The following is an 18,683-nucleotide window of genomic DNA, read 5'->3' on the forward strand; positions in this document are numbered from 1 at the left end:
GAGAAGCACGGGAGGAGGGGAGAGCAGCACTGAGGAGAGCTGATTGAGAATGTGTTTGCACTATGTGAGAGAGAGACAGGGAGAGAGATAGGGTGGGGGAGAGGGAGGGATGGTGGGAGAGAGAGAGAGAGGGGGGAGGGGGAGGGAGAGTGAGAGGGGGAGGGTGGGAGAGGGAGTGTGGGAGAGGGGGAGGGGGGAGGGAGAGAGAGGGGGATGGAGGGGGTAGGAAGAGAGAGAGAGGGAGGGAGGGAGTGAGAGGGAAATGGAGGGAGGGAGAGAGAGATATGGAGGTATAGATGGAGAGAGGGGGAGAGAGAGAGAGAGAGAGAGGAGGGGGGAGAGGTAATTTGATTAAGCAGGCTGGCAGAAGGAGGAAGTGGAGGGGTAGGGTGAGAGGCAGATGCCAGCTCCTCCTGGCCAGGCCTCCACCCCTACTCCTGACCGAGAGAAGATAGAGGAGGAGGATTGGGTAATGAAGAGGATGTGGCAGGGGTTGGGGTTGAGCGTTGGGGCCAGTAGGTGGATGAGAGCGCTCCCCTGGGTCGCCAGAATATATATATTTCTAATGACACTCAAATAGTGGTTAGTGGCGTCAACTGAGGTACAGCAAACTGAAGGCAGTGAGATCTAATAAATTGCTGCAGGGTTTCACATAAAACACGAGATACTCAACCTGGAAGGTTTCAACCAATATTGCCGTATCAAAAATACATCTTAAAAGGGTAAGACCAAGGCATGGAAATGTAATAACATGACAACTCCCTTGCAACGTTTCTTTTTGAGAATATTGTCATCTTTTTCGGTCCACCAACTTTATCGAGTGTGAGTCACTGCTTTGAAACCCCTGTTGTACTCAGATGGAAGCATTCTTCCTATAGAGTCTACACACACAACAGTATAATATGGTCTTACCTTATCTGTTTTCACAGTGCACACTGTAAAAGGTACTGCTACTCCCTGGGGTGTGTTTTCAACTCTCCTTCAGTCTAAAACATTTGAGCAAAAAGAAAAGAAAGGAAAGAGGGATGGAATGAGAATGTGGGAGGGGGAGAAGGAGAGAACACTCCTAGGAAAAGGGGCATCATCGGGAGGAGGTGGAGAAGAGGAGCGGGTGAGAAACGAGGTGTTGGAGGAGGAGGTGAGACTGAACGGTGGAGAGTAGGAGGTGGGGAGGAGATGAGGAACTGGAGGGAAGGAGGACAATATGTTGTGGTGTTGAGTGGAAACATGGAGGCACCATATGGATGCTCTTTTTCTCCCCCTCCGTTTCTGTTTCTTACAGATTATTCACAAGCAAGACTTGTGCCTTTTGACTGCCTTCCACTATGTGATAAATGCACCGATACGGACACCAGTATGGGATTTGGAGCCAATAAGATTGCTGTGTGAGATTGTCCGCAATATTAAAATGCAGTAGTAAAACCCATGTGTAACATGTTAGACATGTAAAAAAAAAAAACAGTGGCTTGATTTTCTGCAGTTTTGGCGCATTATAGATCTCTAATGGAGAAAGATGGAATATACATGTATCTCAATTATTTTGTCCTAATTATTAAGATACGATAAGATGATCCTTTATTAATCCCCTTGGGCAAATTCGGGTGTCAAAGCAGCATGGGGGGGGGGGGATACAGGGTGGGGGATACATACCTTCACAGTCCTATCCAGTCCATTATCTATATACACTATAGATACACTATAAAATATAAATACAATATAATATAAAAAAGTACAAAACACAAGAGAGTCCAGTGATAAGAGTCCAGTGATATGAGTCTCTAGAGTCTCTATTAAGTCTACAGTATAAAAGTAATGGGCCATATTCACATGTGTGGCCCCTGTTGCTCATAAGTCGTGCTCAGGTTGGCCTGAGATGACAGAAGAGCAAAATAGCCGCCATGTGACTATGGTCAATGGACTGGTACTGGTACGGAAAGATACCAGTTGCCTCTCTGTGCGTTCAGTAGAAAGCTATCTGGCCTTGACATTGGTAGCTGTGGCTACCAATGCTACATGCTAGAAACTGTATACTGTGATGTTGGTGTCAGAATTTACCATGCATTCGATGATTAGCGATGATTGTTAGCTTTCTCCAAAACCATTACTACTGCCAAAGCTTCTTTCTTTCACCATAAGATCAAGGCCTTGGCTAAGAACATTCGTAAACTGCACACCACCATGTCATCCCTCCTCACTCCCCCTCCTCTCACTTTGCGATTTTCTTTGAGAAAGAAGTGGAGAGCATCCGCAGCTGCTTCTCCCAATCCTTGCCCATTCCAAATGCTGAATCGAGAACCTCATCCTTTACTCTGTCATCTTTCTCTCCCATTACAGAAGCCGTGGCCTTGACATTGGTAACGTCGAACCGTCCCACTACATGCCAGCTGGACCCTGATACCCTCCCCACTCCTCCAGACCATAGCACCAGACATCCTCCCATTCCTAACGGCTACCATCAACTCCTCCCTCAACTCGGGGGTGGTCCCCACCTCCCTAAAACAAGCCAGAGTCACACCCCTCATAAAAAAAAAGCCCTGAACCCCACCGTCATAGACAACTATCGTCCTGTCTCTCTTCTCTCCTTCCTCTCTAAATCACTTGAACGTGCTGTATCCAACCAACTTACTGATTCTTTTTTACAGAATGACCTCCTAGACCCTAATCAGTCTGGCTTCAGGACTGGTCACTCCACAGAGACGGCCCTCATAGCGGTCAGTCACAGAGGCTCTTCACTCAAAAAGCGAAGGGCTTCTCCTCTGTCCTGATTCACCTGGTCCAGCCTTCGACACAGTCAACCATCAGATCCTCCTTGCATCCTATATAGGAATGGGAGTGGCTGGCTCTGCGCTGGCATGGCTGACATCCTACCGCTACCGCTCCTCCGACCACTCCTACCGAGTATCACGGAGAGGGTCCCTGTCGGCCCCTCACCGCCCTCCTTTGGACGGGTGTCTCCCAAGGCTCGGTCCTTGGACCCCTCCTCTTCTCCCTCTACAACAAAAAATCTCTGGGTAACATTATCACGTCTCATGCCTTCTCGTATCATTGCTACACCGATGATACTCAACTCTTCCTCTGCTTTCCTGTCTGTCCGACATTTTCCGCCTGGATGATGACCAACCACCTCAAACTGAACCTTAGCAAAAACAGAACTGCTTCACCTGCCGGCCAAATCTTCCCCGCTGACCGACCTTTCCATCACAGTGGAAAATGTAGCCGTATCCCCGTCCCCCGTCCGCCAAGAACCTAGGTGTAGTCCTTGACGACCGGCTGAACTTCTCTGCTCACATCACCACAACGTCCAGAACCTGCAGGTTCCTCCTGAGCAATGTCAGAAGAATATTCAAGGTCATCGGCCTGGCATATCGTGCAGCGAAGGGAACAGCTCCCGCCTACCTCCGGTCAATGGTCTCTAAATACACACACCCTCAAGACCCCTCCGCTCTACATCTTCTGGCCGCCTCAGACCCACTCCTGTCCGAGCTCAGGGAGGGTCATCAAAGTGAAGCCGCCTGTTCTCTGTCCTCGCTCCACAATGGTGGAATGAACTTCCCACCACAGTTAGGACAGCCGAAACCCGATCAATCTTTTGCCGTCCATTAAAAACACACTTCTTCAATCAACCCTCTTACTGTCTTATACTATCATGCACTCTTCCTACTATACTAATAATATGTCTTTACTACTATGCACTCAACACTGCAGCACACACGTTTCAGGACTGTTTGATGAACATTGTTACTCGGTTGTAAGAGTTGTACCCTTCCTGCTGACTTGTCGTACAGAACTTGTAAATTACTTTGGATAAAAGCGTCAGCTAAGTGACAAAATGTAAAAGTAAAATGTAAATGATTTTAAATGAGCGGTTCTCATCGTGTGTTGAACACCTAACAGTCATTGTGGTTTGCTAGCTTCTGTTTAGTATGAGTATGAAGCGTTCGCTGTCAGTCACTCTGAGAAGGCCCTTGTTGCTGAGGGAATATCAGTTTGCCTTTCATTACCACACGCCATCTCTAGCAAAGGAGCAGTAGGCTACGCACGGCAGGTAGCACATACACACGCAGACACACACACACTTGTACACGTACACACAAACAAACAAACAAACAAACACAGGCACAAACACCAACATGCACATAATGGCTCACACACATTTGCACACACATAGACATAGATGGGTTAATCGCAGATACGCATTGTATGCATGGTTCGCATGTGTGCCAAATGATGACCTCGGAGCAGGTCCTAAATTATATTATATTATATAGTATATGCATCCACAAATGTAACGTTATACATACTGTACATGCATACACAGGCTTGCACAAACACACACACACACACACACACACACACACACACACACACACACACACACACACACACACACACACACACACACACACACACACACACACACACACACACACACACATACAGGCTCACAACCTGGTTGTCTCATTGTGATGCAGAGAGCTGGGGCTGACGTCTAGCATCAGGTCTCACAATAATTATTTTAAATTGCTACGAGGAACACAGGTCCTGGTGGGATATATTACCTCTACTCTAACCAGAGATGAATTTCACCCAGCACATACACTACAACCTCCCGGCTCTGTGTGTGTGTGTGTGTGTGTGTGTGTGTGTGTGTGTGTGTGTGTGTTGTGTGTGTGTGTGTGTGTGTGTGTGTGTGTGTGAGTGTGTGAGTGTGTGAGTGTGTGTGTGTGTGTGTGTGTGTGTGCGCGCGCGCGCGTTTGTGTGTGTGTACAGTATGTGCATGCTTAGCTAGTGGGTGTCTGTATAATGTATATATTTTCAGAAAAGCGGGGCATTCATTTTTCACATGTTGAGGCAAGGTCATATGATATATGTATGTTGTACATATATATACTGTATCTATATGCCCTGTTTGCAGAAGCTGTGTTGGTGAGAGGGCTGCTGTGACTACTCGTCTATACAAGTGGTTATTTAGTGCAGGTGCCCTGAGTGTGCATCATTTTCTTTCTCTGCAGTATCCCTGTGGACCACACACACACACACACACACACACACACACACACACACACACACACACACACACACACACACACACACACACACACACACACACACACACACACACACACAGACGAACACAGGTACAGTACGTATGCATGGACAAACATATACACTCATTGACATACATGAACACACACAAACTTAACACATACAAGTATACACAGACACACTCACACATACACAAAACAATACACATACACACAGCCATGTTTTCATGCATTGTAGGGACATTCCATTGACCTTTCCTGAATCCATACCCTAACCATAACCATAATGACTACAGGTGTGTATAGGCTCTGTGGAGCATGCAGATGATGGCCTCTCCAGGGCCCTCATGCATCAACGTGTTCTACGCACAGATCTGTGCGTAACCCGTGCGTACGATCATTTCTAAGCAAAGAGTGGGATTCATCAATTTGAACTTGAACTTGACTTCGTGCGTACATCTACGCACAGGTCAGACCTGGCGTACCTAGCTCCCAGTGGTAGAATATATTATTACAACAAGGAAATGAGCTTCTGTGCATAATAACACTGGATGTTCTGTATGAACCGTAGTTCATTATAGTTCATTGTAAGATAGCAACAGTAGTGTAATTATGGTCAAAACCCTATAAATAGCATTTGGAATAATAGATCTTTCTCTCAGAATGAATGCAGCATGGTTTATATAGCATTATCGGAATATACGGGGTGTAGGCTACTGACTGACTGCGCTCCGCGTAGCTTGATTGATTGATTGATTGAAAAGTTTATTAACAGATTGCAGAATGGGTACAGTACAGTACAGCTCAGTACATACAATTGTTAATTGGGGATGCAGACCAACTTTCGTCCTGTTTACATCAGGGTCCCCCATTTTCAATTCATCATAAATCATAAAGCTCAACTCGTTATTATTTTGCGCACAGACCGCCGAAACACGGGAACGTTTTGATTATATTTAAAAGGCTTTACGTTAAACGAAACAAGTGGAATTTCGAAGCTGTAAGCAGAATAAGTCATATGAATATAGTGTTCTTCCCCCTTTTTACTGTACAAGAAAGAATAGAAAACGCATTGCAATGACACCATGCAGATAGTGGACAGACTATATGATGGGATTCAAGTTCGCGTTTTTGTTGCTCATAGGCATGCTGTCAGAGTATGATATCTTAATCAAACATTCTAGAACATTTGTCGTCACAGATCATGTCCTAATGGAACATAGGCTATGGCATGGATCGTGATATTGTGTGGACTGTTATTATTACTGTACGGCGGTACCACCCATTGTGACAGCAGCCTTGAGTCCCGCACACAAACATGATGGAATTCAAGTGCAGTGAGATTCATTGTTCTTGTATATGCTCTCGTATTATATTGTTTATATAGGCTACCCAATACTGACATCAAAATAGATTGTAGTATGCCTCTAGAAATCATATGCAGCAGGTAGAAAATTGACGGGAGATCCATCGCGATTTGGAATAGAATTGAGGAGAACTTTAATCCCTGGGGTATTAATCAAACAACACGGGAAAAGGCAGTCATATTCCAGCGCGGTCTTTATTAGCCGACAACAAAATAGATGCCTCTAAAAATCATATAGCCAATCGAACACAACTAATAAAGGCATTCATATTACAGCACGGTTATAATGACACACAACCAACGCCAAACAGTGGTCAACGAACGGTCTTTATTAGTATTTTGAGCTGTCCAGGCAGAATTGCAGCAATGGTCTTAGGGAGCCGTTGATATCTGACATCACCGTTTACAAGTCCGCCTTTTATTTATCCCATAAATCATAATACGCGATAGTGTCTTCTTGGTTCGACAGCAGTGAATTCTCCGTGGAGTTTCTCAGGGTTCCGCTCGGGTCGGTCCATTATTTCACATCCCATGGGGGGTGTTTCCTCATTTTCATGACCATATATGGATAATCATGCACGAGCATTGACGGTAGAACAAAGTGGTATTCATCAACACGGCAGGGCATAGAGCCTGCGTACGCACGTGTGATGAATGCCGACTTCCCTGTGCGTACGCTAGTTCTACATTCCGTGCTTACGTGTGGAAGTAGGTCAAGTTCTACGTCCACGTTGATGCATGAGGGCCCAGGTGTGTATAGGCTAGGGTGACCATATTGTGATTTCCAAAAAAGAGGGCACTCTGGCTCTGCCCCCAGCCTCAAGATACTTAAATTATACTCAAATTTTACTCAAATATGCCTTATCATTTTAATATATTTATGGATAGAAAATGATTATTTATATTATTTTATATAACAAAATAATATCTATCTATAACCAAAGTTACTCAACATGCTTTGTTATGCCTAAAGTAATGTTTCTGACAAATTTCAATGGTACGAAAATAACTTAGAAATCTGTTTTGTTTCTTTTACTTAGAAAATTGTTTACATTTGCATAACTTGCAATTAGTGTACACAACAAATGTATTACACACGTAATCCTTAGAATGATTGTATCATAAGCATCTTTTGTCATCATAAATCAAACCAAAATAATTTTGAGGCATCATGAACCAAATATAAGTCTACTTTGAATGTTTGTAAACAAAATTATTGGCCCTGTCCTTGTAAACTACCGCAGTTAAACAGCAACTTTTCATTCTGATTTCTAGCTTCAAACAGAGTTCCAATCAATTTGGTCAACTTTGCCATCAAACTCTCGCCTCGCACAGCTAAAGAAATTTAAATTTAAATAGAAAATTCAGTTTTTCACTCGAATCCGGGTGTCAGCATTGCCTCTGGCTTGGGCCAGCCGTCATACTAACTCGTTTGGCTGAGTTAGCGGGAGGGAAGTCGATGGGGTGGTAATCTGGCGTGGTGGACAGCGACTCCTACAGGTCAGGTCAGGGCGCCTGCACAGCAAAAGACAGGAAGTGGTGAAGGCAGTGTGACCTCCCACGCGTTACACTTCGCCAATGAGAGTCCTCGCTGCCAGGTGAAAAGAGAGCCGCTGGCTGTCTCTGCATGTGTCGGAGGAAGCATGTGGTAGACCTCAGGGCTCCCTTGACCGACCAGTAGGGGGCACATGTGCACAACGACCAGGTAGGGGAGGGGGGAATTGGCATAACGACTAAATTGGGATGGGAGGAAAAGCACAGAAAATCAGGCGGAGAAAAAGAGGGGGGAATAAATCTGTTTTTCTGTGTCCATGTGAGCATTGAGATCTCCGGAAACACCGAAACATATGGTCAAGCTTTGCACGCATTGCACTCCGCCTCCCGCCTTACCATCTGGGATGGTAAATTGGGAATCTCCTCTGCAGTTCATCTGTAAATACTAAATAATATAATAGCATCTTTCAGGAAACCCAATGTCGCTTCACAATCAAGAGGGCTAGGGAAAGGGGGGAAAAGGGGGGGTGAGGGCAGGTAAGGGATAATGAACCTAATCTAAACTAATGGGGAAAAGCCTTGGTGAAAAGGTGTGTTTTAAGAGCAGTTTTGAAGGTGTCCAGGGTTGGGGCGTTGCGGATTTCAGGGGGGAGAGAGTTCCAGAGGGTAGGGGACGCCACGCTGAAGGCTCTGTCACCGAAAGTCTGCAACCTGGTGCGAGGGATGGAGAGGAGACCCAGATCGGAGGATTGCAGGTTCCGGGATGGAGTGTGCTGGTGGAGGAGATCAGACGGGTATCGGGGGGCGAGGGCATGGAGGGACTTGTAGGTGAGGAGCAGGAGTTTGAAGGATATCCAGAACTTGACTGGGAGCCAGTGGAGGTGGATGAGGGTGGGGGTGATGTGCTGCCAGGGCTTGGTGTGAGTGAGAACCCTGGCAGCTGAGTTCTGTACATACTGGAGCCTGTCCAGGGCTTTGCTGGGTACCCCGAACAGGACTCCGTTGCAGTAGTCCAACCGGGAGGTGATAAATGAGTGGATCAGGGTCTCAGCCACAGAATCTGAGAGTGAGGTTCGGAGACGGGATATGATTTTGAGGTGGTAGAAGGCAGACTTGGTAACGGATTTGTGTGGGAGTGAAATGAAAGTGTGGAGTTGAGGGTGACGCCCAGGTTACGGACTTCGAGAGACAGGGAGATGGAACAGCCGTCAACGTGGAGGAGGAGATCTCCAACCTTCCTGGAGCAGTGCCTTGGGGGCCACAACCATGAGCTCGGTCTTTTTGCTGTTGAGTTTGAGTAGTTTGGTTGACATCCAGGTTTTTATGGCATGGAGGCAGTTGACTAAAGACTGTGGGGGGAGCTGGGAGGATGGTGAGGTGCTGAGATAGAGCTGAGTATCATCAGCGTAGCAGTGGAAGTTGAGTCCGTAGTGACGTATGATCTGACCGAGGGGGAGCATGTAAATGGTGAAAAGTAGGGGACCCAGCACGGAGCCTTGGGGGACACCGTGGTTGACTGTTTAGTGGGACGTAGTAGAGCCGCCCACAAAGCAGTCTTCTCGCAACAGAGCACCGTAGTATTCTGTGCAACGTGACAGTCAATTTAAGTACATGCTCAATGGTCCCGTGAAAAACAATGAAAACCGGACATTTTCATGAATTGAGAAAACCCCACCGGACGCCCCAGACAGAAGTAAGTCCTTACTTTTTCTTTCCTCCTTATGTTTCTCAGGCCAGGTGGCCCATTACACCATGAGCCCATCTCCCGTTTCCAAAATGCATTACGGACTGTTTGAAAAAGCTGTTTTGCTATGATAATTGGTAATGAAATATCAAAATAATGTTCAATAAGATGTACTTGTGTTTAATAAGTTGTTTTATTCAGAAGTTAACACAAATAAATAATATTACCAGTACAGTACAGTATCGAGCACTCTCAGGAGCAAAACAGAAAGAATCATTTCAAACTTGAACTATGTGACATGGCTTGAATCAACTGCTCCAGTGGAGTTGCTCAGTGGCAGCTCCCAGGTGTGAATGGAACTGTGTGAATGTGAAGCAGGGCGTTCCTGAAAAAGAGCATCTGTGCTCAGCGAAACTACCCTGGGTAAATAAAGAAAAAAAGATTAATGCGTTAATTATATTATCGCGCGATACGCCGTTAACGGCCCTCATGAGCTTCTCATGAGGATTCTAGTGGTAATATATGCACTGAAAAAGCAAACAAACAAAAGTGTTTGTTGTTGTGTACACACGCCTATGTGTTGTTTACAATGCACTCACACATAAACATGTGGAAAGTGCCAGGCGTATTATCTCATTTTAAATCTCTCCTCACTGTACAGGTGGTGTAGGTGTACTGTAATCGTATGACTACAGTATGTGTGTGTGTGTGTGTGTATGGGATTTAACTGTCAGAGTTTATATAACTAAATGTACAGTACAGTGTCTTCAAGAGAGAGAGAGAGAGAGAGAGAGAGAGAGAGAGAGAGAGAGAGAGAGAGAGAGAGAGAGAGAGAGGAGGGGGGATATGAGAAAGTGGGGGAGAGAAGAGGGAGGGATGAGTAAGATAGAGATGAGGGGAAGGGGAGAGAGATGGGGAGTAAGAAGGAGGGGGAGAGAGGTGCAGAGGGAGGGAGAGAGAAATATGGACTAGGATCCACACAGCCTCTCTGTTGTCCTTCTGTTCCTCCCTCCCTCCCTCCCTCCCTCCCTCCCTCCCTCCCTCCCTCCCTCCCTCCCTCCCTCTCGCTCTCCTTTACCCTCAATCAATCAATCAAATCCTTTATTTAACCAGATAAGCATCATTGAGATTAAAATCTCTTTTTCAAGAGCGATCTGGCCAAGCAAGGCAGCAGAAAGTTTCAACATAAAAAAGAACATCACAATAAAATACAGATAAAACATTTACATCAAGCTCCAATTTCAGGCAAATGATCAAACACAGTTGCACTGACCAAGGGAACTGAATTCATAGATGAGTTAAGATGGTTTTAAATGCTCTGAGGGTGACCAGTCCTGGTAATTTTAGGTCCTCCTGTATCTTGTTCCAAGATGAAGGAGCAGCATATTTAAAAGCCCTTTTTCCCAATTCAGTTCTCATATGGGGAACTTCCAGTGTTAGAACAGCTTGAGAACGAAGGGCATACTTATATTGCTTTGTGCACAGAAGCACACTTAGGTACGAGGGAACCAGTTTAAGCAGAGCTTTGTGCACCAGAGAGAGCCATCGAGAAAATCGCCGTATTTGAACCTGTCAGCTTTGTATTGCAGAGCATTTTTCCGGCAGCTCTCCAACATCTCACTCCAGACCTGCCTGTCAAAGAGCAGAGAGAGAGCGAGAGAGAGAGCGAGAGAGAGAGAGAGAAGAGAGAGAGAGAGAGCAGAGAGCAGAGAGTTCACCTCACAGGTAATCCTATAAAATGCCAAGGTGAGATGTGCCTCAGCCTCCCTCTCATTATAGCATCTTTACCACAAACTGAGGGACAGTGAGTGACAGTCACCTGACATGTTTATGCCGTAATATTTTATGTTCTATTTTATGAATGAAAATTTTTGTATATACTATGACATTAATATGTGTTTTGTAATCCATGCTTATGTTATCAACCATTTGCTTTGGCAACATGTACAAGCTGCGTCATGCCAATAAAGCCACTTGAATTGAATTGAATTGAATTGAGAGAGAGAGAGAGAGAGAGAGAGAGAGAGAGAGAGAGAGAGAGAGAGAGGAGAGAGAGAGAGAGAGAGAGAGAGAGAGAGAGAGAGAGATAGAGAGCAGAGAGTTCACCTCACAGGTAATCCTATAAAATGCCAAGGTGAGATGTTGCCTCAGCCTCCCTCTCATTATAGCATCTTTACCCTGCTCCACTGCCACTGCTACTCTCCTATACCTATAGAGAAGGGTGGAGGGAAGAGAGGAGGAGGAGGGAGACTCTTTATACACACAGTGCCTGCGCGTTGCACTGCATGCACCAACATCTGTTAGACCTCTCCTCCTTTTCTCTCTCCATCTCTCTTTCCATCTCTCTCTATCTCCCTCTCTATCTCTCTCTCTTTCTCTCTCTCTCTCTCCCCCCCCCCCTCTCTTTTCCCCTCTTCGGTTCCCTTTTTTTTAATCTTTTATTCATAGCTTAGCAGGTGATGAAAAATGTATGCCCGAGTCTGGCATTGAAATAAATGCAAAACGAAAACAGAAGCCAGTTTATACTGACAGTGAGAATATCTCTATCCGCAACAAGGCTGCTCGCTGCAAATCAGGAAGCCTAGCGCTCACCCTGATAACTCCACTCTGTAAATGATGCTTTGTGTCTTCCTGCGAAGCCAATAGATTACTGTGTACTGTTTCAGCTCCTCTCCTCTTGTCATCTTTACCAGGGGGAGGGGAGTGGGCACTTTTATTTTTTTCTTCCTCTGGGCAACCCATCTCCACCTTTTTTAGCTAACCACCCCCCTCCCTAAACATCCCCCTCCCCTGTCTTGTTTTGGGTAGCCGATCAAAGCGTGCGAAGCGTTAGTTTTGTTTTTCTACATGCTGAGAGTGTATTCTCAGGTGTATTCTCAAGTGTTTGTGCGTGTGTGTGTGTGTGTGTGTGCGCGCGTCGTGTGTGTGTGTGTGTGTGTGTGTGTGTGTGTGTGTGTGTGTGTGTGTGTGTGTGTGTGTGTGTGTGTGTGTGTGTGTGTGTGTGTGTGTGTGTGTGTGTGTGTGTGTGTGTGTGTGTGTGTGTGTGTGTGTGTGTGTGTGTGTGTGCGTGCGTGCGTGCGTGCGTGCGTGTGCATGTGTGTGTGTGGTTGCGTGTGCATGCGGTGTAGTGTGCTGTCAGCTGTAATGATGTGGTGTAGTACAGTGCTGGGAGCAGAGAGGCTGGTCTGGACCCTGCTATGGATCTAACTACTGATGTTATACCACCTGACAGCACCCAGAGAGAGAGAGAGAGAGAGAGAGAGAGAGAGAGAGAGGAGAGAGAGAGAGAGAGAGGAGAGAGAGAGAGAGAGAGAGAGAGAGAGAGATGAGGAGAGAGAGAGAGAGAGAGAGAGAGAGAGAGAGAGAGAGAGAGAGAGAGAGAGAGAGATGGAGGGATAGAGATGGATACAGAGAGATAAATGGAGATGGAGAAAGAGATATGAGAGAGATGTTGGAGATAGGGAGAGAGAGGGAGATATAATGGAGAGAGGGATTTGGAGGAAGATGGGGGCAAAGAAAAGAGAGCAGATTCGGGGCAGAGAGGAGGAATGAAGATAACTAAGGGCATGACTCATGAGAGAGATATGTAAAGAAAGAGAGAGACAGAGACAGAGAGAGAGAAAGTTGGAGGAAGAAGAGAGCAGATTGGGGGCAGAGAGGAGCGATGGAGCACAGGCCAGGCAGGGAAGAGAGAGAGGAGGGAAAGGTATAAAGGTAGAGATAGGAATAGAGGAATGGATAGATGGAGGGAGGGAGGGTAGGAGGGAGGGAGTGGATTTGGGGCAGAGAGGAAGAATGGTGGACTGTCAGGGCACTGGGAGGGGGTGAGAAGGAGATGGAGGAAAAGAGAGATGGAAAAATGCAGGGATGGAGGGAGAGAGGAGGAATGGAGGGAAGTCAGGGCAGGAAAGAAAAGGAAAGTGATAAATATAGAGGGAGGGAGGGATAGAGAGATAGATGTGATGAAGGCCATGAAGATAACTGAGGGACTGATGAGTCACTAGAGATCGAGAGAAGAGAGAGGGGCGTAAATGGACTGCATCTATATAGCGCTGTTATCCAAAGCACAATTTATGCCTCACATTCACCCATTCACTCACACATTCACACACCAGTGGTGGAGGCGACCATGTGCCAACCTGCTCATTGGAAGCAATTAGGGGTTCAGTGTCTTGACAGTAGGGTAATCTGTATGTACATTAATGTACATTAATGTTTTCCCAGGCTGGGGTGTGCGAAGTTAGGTATCCTCTGAACTTAATCTCCAGGGGTCATGTGTCATAATAGTCTGGATGCATCGACACCAATATTGCCATCAGACATTCGGACGATAGCAGGCTAAACACAATCACAATCACAATCAAAATGGCTTCATTTGCTAATGTATTAATACCCCAGAATATGTGCAACATGTCATGAAATCAATACATGGTGAAAAATACTTTATGCTTATAGAGTTTTGTCCAGTGACCCCAAACTGTTCAGTAAAACAGATCTGTGTTCGTTCTCAGACAGTACTTCTAGTTCAGTACTCATAATCGATAGTGAGTGATAAAGACTGATCAAGTATGGCCTGGGCTGGGACACACCGGTCTCCTCAGCAGCATGTGAGGAACATATTGTCTTTCATTTTGGTGCATGTTAACAGGTTAGATCAGCCATACAGCCCATGTTAACAGGTTAGAGCAGCCACACAGCCCATGTTAACAGGTTAGATCAGCCACACAGCCTATGTTAACAGGTTAATAGGTTAGAGCCACACAGCCCATGTTAACAGGTTAGATCAGCCACACAGCCCATGTTAACAGGTTAATAGGTTAGATCAGCCATACAGCCCATGTTAACAGGTTAGATCAGCCACACAGCCCATGTTAACAGGTTAACAGGTTAGAGCAGCCACACAGCCCATGTTAACAGGTTAGAGCAGCCACACAGCCCATGTTAACAGGTTAACAGGTTAGAGCCACACAGCCCATGTTAACAGGTTAGAGCAGCCACACAGCCCATGTTAACAGGTTAGAGCAGCCACACAGCCCATGTTAACAGGTTAACAGGTTAGAGCAGCCACACAGCCCATGTTAACAGGTTAGAGCAGCCATACAGCCCATGTTAACAGGTTAATAGGTTAGAGCAGCCACACAGCCCATGTTAACAGGTTAACAGGTTAGAGCCACACAGCCCATGTTAACAGGTTAGAGCCACACAGCCCATGTTAACAGGTTAGAGCCACACAGCCCATGTTAACAGGTTAGAGCCACACAGCCCATGTTAACAGGTTAGAGCCACACAGCCCATGTTAACAGGTTAACAGGTTAGAGCCACACAGCCCATGTTAACAGGTTAGAGACACACAGCCCATGTTAACAGGTTAGAGCCACACAGCCCATGTTAACAGGTTAGAGCCACACAGCCCATGTTAACAGGTTAGATCAGCCACACAGCCCATGTTAACAGGTTAGAGCCACACAGCCCATGTTAACAGGTTAGAGCCACACAGCCCATGTTAACAGGTTAGAGCCACACAGCCCATGTTAACAGGTTAGAGCCACACAGCCCATGTTAACAGGTTAGAGCCACACAGCCCATGTTAACAGGTTAGAGCCACACAGCCCCATGTTAACAGGTTAGAGCCACACAGCCCATGTTAACAGGTTAGAGCCACACAGCCCATGTTAACAGGTTAGAGCCACACAGCCCATGTTAACGATAGGTTATGTAGATAACCTAGTTATATTAGTATTGGCTAAGCGTCCCGCTCTGAGCCTTACGAGATACTCTATATCTCCTGTGATACCTAATGTATCTCCCACGAACAAAAACACATGCACCCCACCTGTATGGGGCCCCCGCCCCTTATGGTGGTACCACCCATATAATCATGACTCTGGTCATGAAACACCCTTCCTCGCCAAAAACCCGTCCCAGGAAAAGATCCCTCAGGAGGGAACTCAGGGCGCGCAGAGCGGGACGCTTAGCCAATACTAATATAACTAGGTTATCTACATAACCTATCGTTATATTTCGTATATAGCATCGCGTCCCGCTCTGAGCCTTACGAGATAATGGGGAAGAGCGGGCGCGAGACCCGACAGATGTACCCCCTGAGGACCCGTAAGCCCACATCAAGGGGTGCGGGGGAGCCCTGTCACCCCATCCTTCCTAACGAAGGGGGGGCGCAGTCAACTCCACCTGAATGCGAACAAGAGGGAGCCAGAACCCCTTGAACACACCGTACAGGCGGAACCACGTGTGACTCAACACACTGCGGCCCATACCCATACACTCCTGCTACCCGACCAAAGGACGGGAAGCAGGAAAGGCCACAGACCCCAGAACCGCCTGGGAGACAGAACCCCCGGTCATGTCCATGAGGTAAAACCTTACAAAGGGGCCCGGTGAGGACCATGAAGCTGCAGCACAGATGTCCTCCACCGAGGCCCCACCCAGGAGAGCGGCAGAGGCAGCCACCCCACGAGTGGAGTGCGCCCTGACGCCCCCAGGGGGATCCTGCCCAGCCAACGTGTAGCAGAGGGCAATACCCTCGCACAACCAATGGGACAGGCGCTGCTTCGACAGTGCCTTACCAGCACGAGCCCCACCGTAACAGACAAAAAGCTGGTCGGTAACCCTGAAGTCCTGAGTACGGCTGAGGTAAAACCCCAAAGCACGGACTGGACATGACAGGTGAAGGCCCGCATCTAACTCACTAGTGTGAGGAGGAGGACGAAAAGCCTGAACCACAATATCCCGGGAGCGGAAGGAACTCCGGATATTCTTAGGCACGAAAGCAGGATTAGGTCGCAGAGTGGCACCGCAATCGGTCCGAAAAGACAGGCACTCTGGACGTACCGAGAGAGCACGAGAGCTCACCCACGCGTTTAGCGGAAGTGACAGCCAGTAGGAACGCGGTCTTGAAAGACAGCCGTCCCAACGGCGCCTGCTCGAGCGGCTCAAACGGGGCCAAGGACAACCGACCGAGGACCAATTGAAGATCCCAAGTCGGAGCCAAGGAGCCATACTCCACAGCACGACCAACACCGACATTGACGCCTACTGACACAGACCTCACCTTTGTACAAGCCGACCCGATAGCCAAACCTTGTACGCTGCCCCTCGGTCCGTCGCCGTCAGCCGAGGAACCACCAGCATAGGTCTGCGTCGTCGAAACAAGCTCCGGAGAATCCAGGGAAACACAATCCTCCGGTAAGCCCTCAACATTATTAATCTTCCTTAATCTTTTCATTCCGCTAGCTCGCATGGTGCATAGCATCCAGTACGCTGGGACGAAAATAGAGGAAGGGTGTTTCATGACCAGAGTCATGATTATATGGGTGGTACCACCATAAGGGGCGGGGCCCCATACAGGTGGGGTGCATGTGTTTTTGTTCGTGGGAGATACATTAGGTATCACAGGAGATATAGAGTATCTCGTAAGGCTCAGAGCGGGACGCGATGCTATATACGAAATATAACAGGTTAGAGCCACACAGCCCATGTTAACAGGTTAGAGCCACACAGCCCATGTTAACAGGTTAGAGCCACACAGCCCATGTTAACAGGTTAGAGCCACACAGCCCATGTTAACAGGTTAGAGCCACACAGCCCATGTTAACAGGTTAGAGCAGCCACACAGCCCATGTTAACAGGTTAGAGCCACACAGCCCATGTTAACAGGTTAGAGCCACACAGCCCATGTTAACAGGTTAGAGCCACACAGCCCATGTTAACAGGTTAGAGCCACACAGCCCATGTTAACAGGTTAGAGCCACACAGCCCATGTTAACAGGTTAGAGCCACACAGCCCATGTTAACCAGGTTAGAGCAGCCACACAGCCCATGTTAACAGGTTAGAGCCACACAGCCCATGTTAACAGGTTAGAGCCACACAGCCCATGTTAACAGGTTAGAGCCACACAGCCCATGTTAACAGGTTAGAGCCACACAGCCCATGTTAACAGGTTAGAGCCACACAGCCCATGTTAACAGGTTAGAGCCCACACAGAGCCTCTCCCCTAGCCTGAGTCGTGCGGTACTTAAAGACAATAGACCTCTCAGGGCGTCTGACGTATTTCCGGCTGCCCCCGTCTCTCAAGCAGCTCCTGCAGCTATAGGAAAATGAATGGACTATTAATAGGTCGCTCCTGGCTTCATCTGTGGTTCATGCAGGCTGTGGTTCCAGTGAAGAAGGCCTTTTATTAATATACATTTCTCTCTCTGATTAGACAGGGGAATTTGAATGCTTTTGAAACAGCAGTTGAAATCTCTAGCAATAAATAGCTCAGCATTGCAGATCAGGTCCATCCATCGCCAACATCCGGTCATTTAGTGTAAGCAATTTGGCTTTTAAAGATTGGAACGTTAACAAAACATAAAATCCTTTGGTGGAATCCCCATTAACCCCACATATGCAGGCATCAAGGACAACATTACTGGTAAACGGGAAAGGAAAACACTGTCGATTTTTTGCCACTCAGGGGAGACAAGGGACCGGGGCTTCGCAAAATGTCCAGGGTCTATCAACAGTGGAAAAATGCTCTGTTGATGATGGCGGGCCATCAACGCTGGGCAGGCAGGGACTGTCTGACCACTAAGTGTGTCTGACTCTTAACACCAACACCTGCACGGACTATAAAGTATGACGTGTATCATGCCAGTTAGGGTACAAACCCTCACCTACCACCTTGTGTATACGGTTTATTTCTCTTAGATTTCTATATTCAGATTTAATTGTATTGCCTATATTTATATCTTTCAACTATTACCCTGCCCATACATGTATACCTTCCCTCCCCCATGCTGCTATGACGCCCGAATTTCCCCAAGGGGATCAATAAAGTAATATATTATCTTATCTTATCAATATAGAACACTTATTAAGGGTTTAAAACACATCGGCCCATCTCTAATGACAGGGTCTCTGTCCATAGTAACATGAAAGGAACATGCAATAACAGCACTGTATCTGCTAATGGAGCTGAGGCAGTTTATTGAGGCATCTTTCTTTAGCAAGACCGGATCCCATGGGATTTATTACCAAGGCCCTCTTCTTCTGTGTGTGTGTGTGTGTGTGTGTGTGTGTGTGTGTGTGTGTGTG

The 18,683-nt window shown here is 46.9% G+C and overlaps 1 protein-coding gene across 1 annotated transcript in view; it reads left to right on the forward strand.

Annotated features, from left to right (window-relative positions):
* Positions 1 to 1,036: 1,036 nt before the first annotated feature.
* Positions 1,037 to 18,683, forward strand: part of LOC311222851 (cotranscriptional regulator ARB2A-like) — a gene marked incomplete at both ends in the record, with an annotated part of 187,448 nt that continues 169,801 nt past the window's right edge. Inside the window, one exon of the mRNA XM_084307487.1 lies at positions 1,037 to 1,138. Coding sequence (XP_084163613.1) covers positions 1,037 to 1,138 — 102 coding nt within the window. The remainder of the gene's footprint in view (positions 1,139 to 18,683) is intronic.

This window comes from Notolepis coatsorum (genome assembly GCF_963971535.1).
Source record: "Notolepis coatsorum genome assembly, chromosome: 1".
NCBI lineage: Eukaryota > Metazoa > Chordata > Actinopteri > Aulopiformes > Paralepididae > Notolepis > Notolepis coatsorum.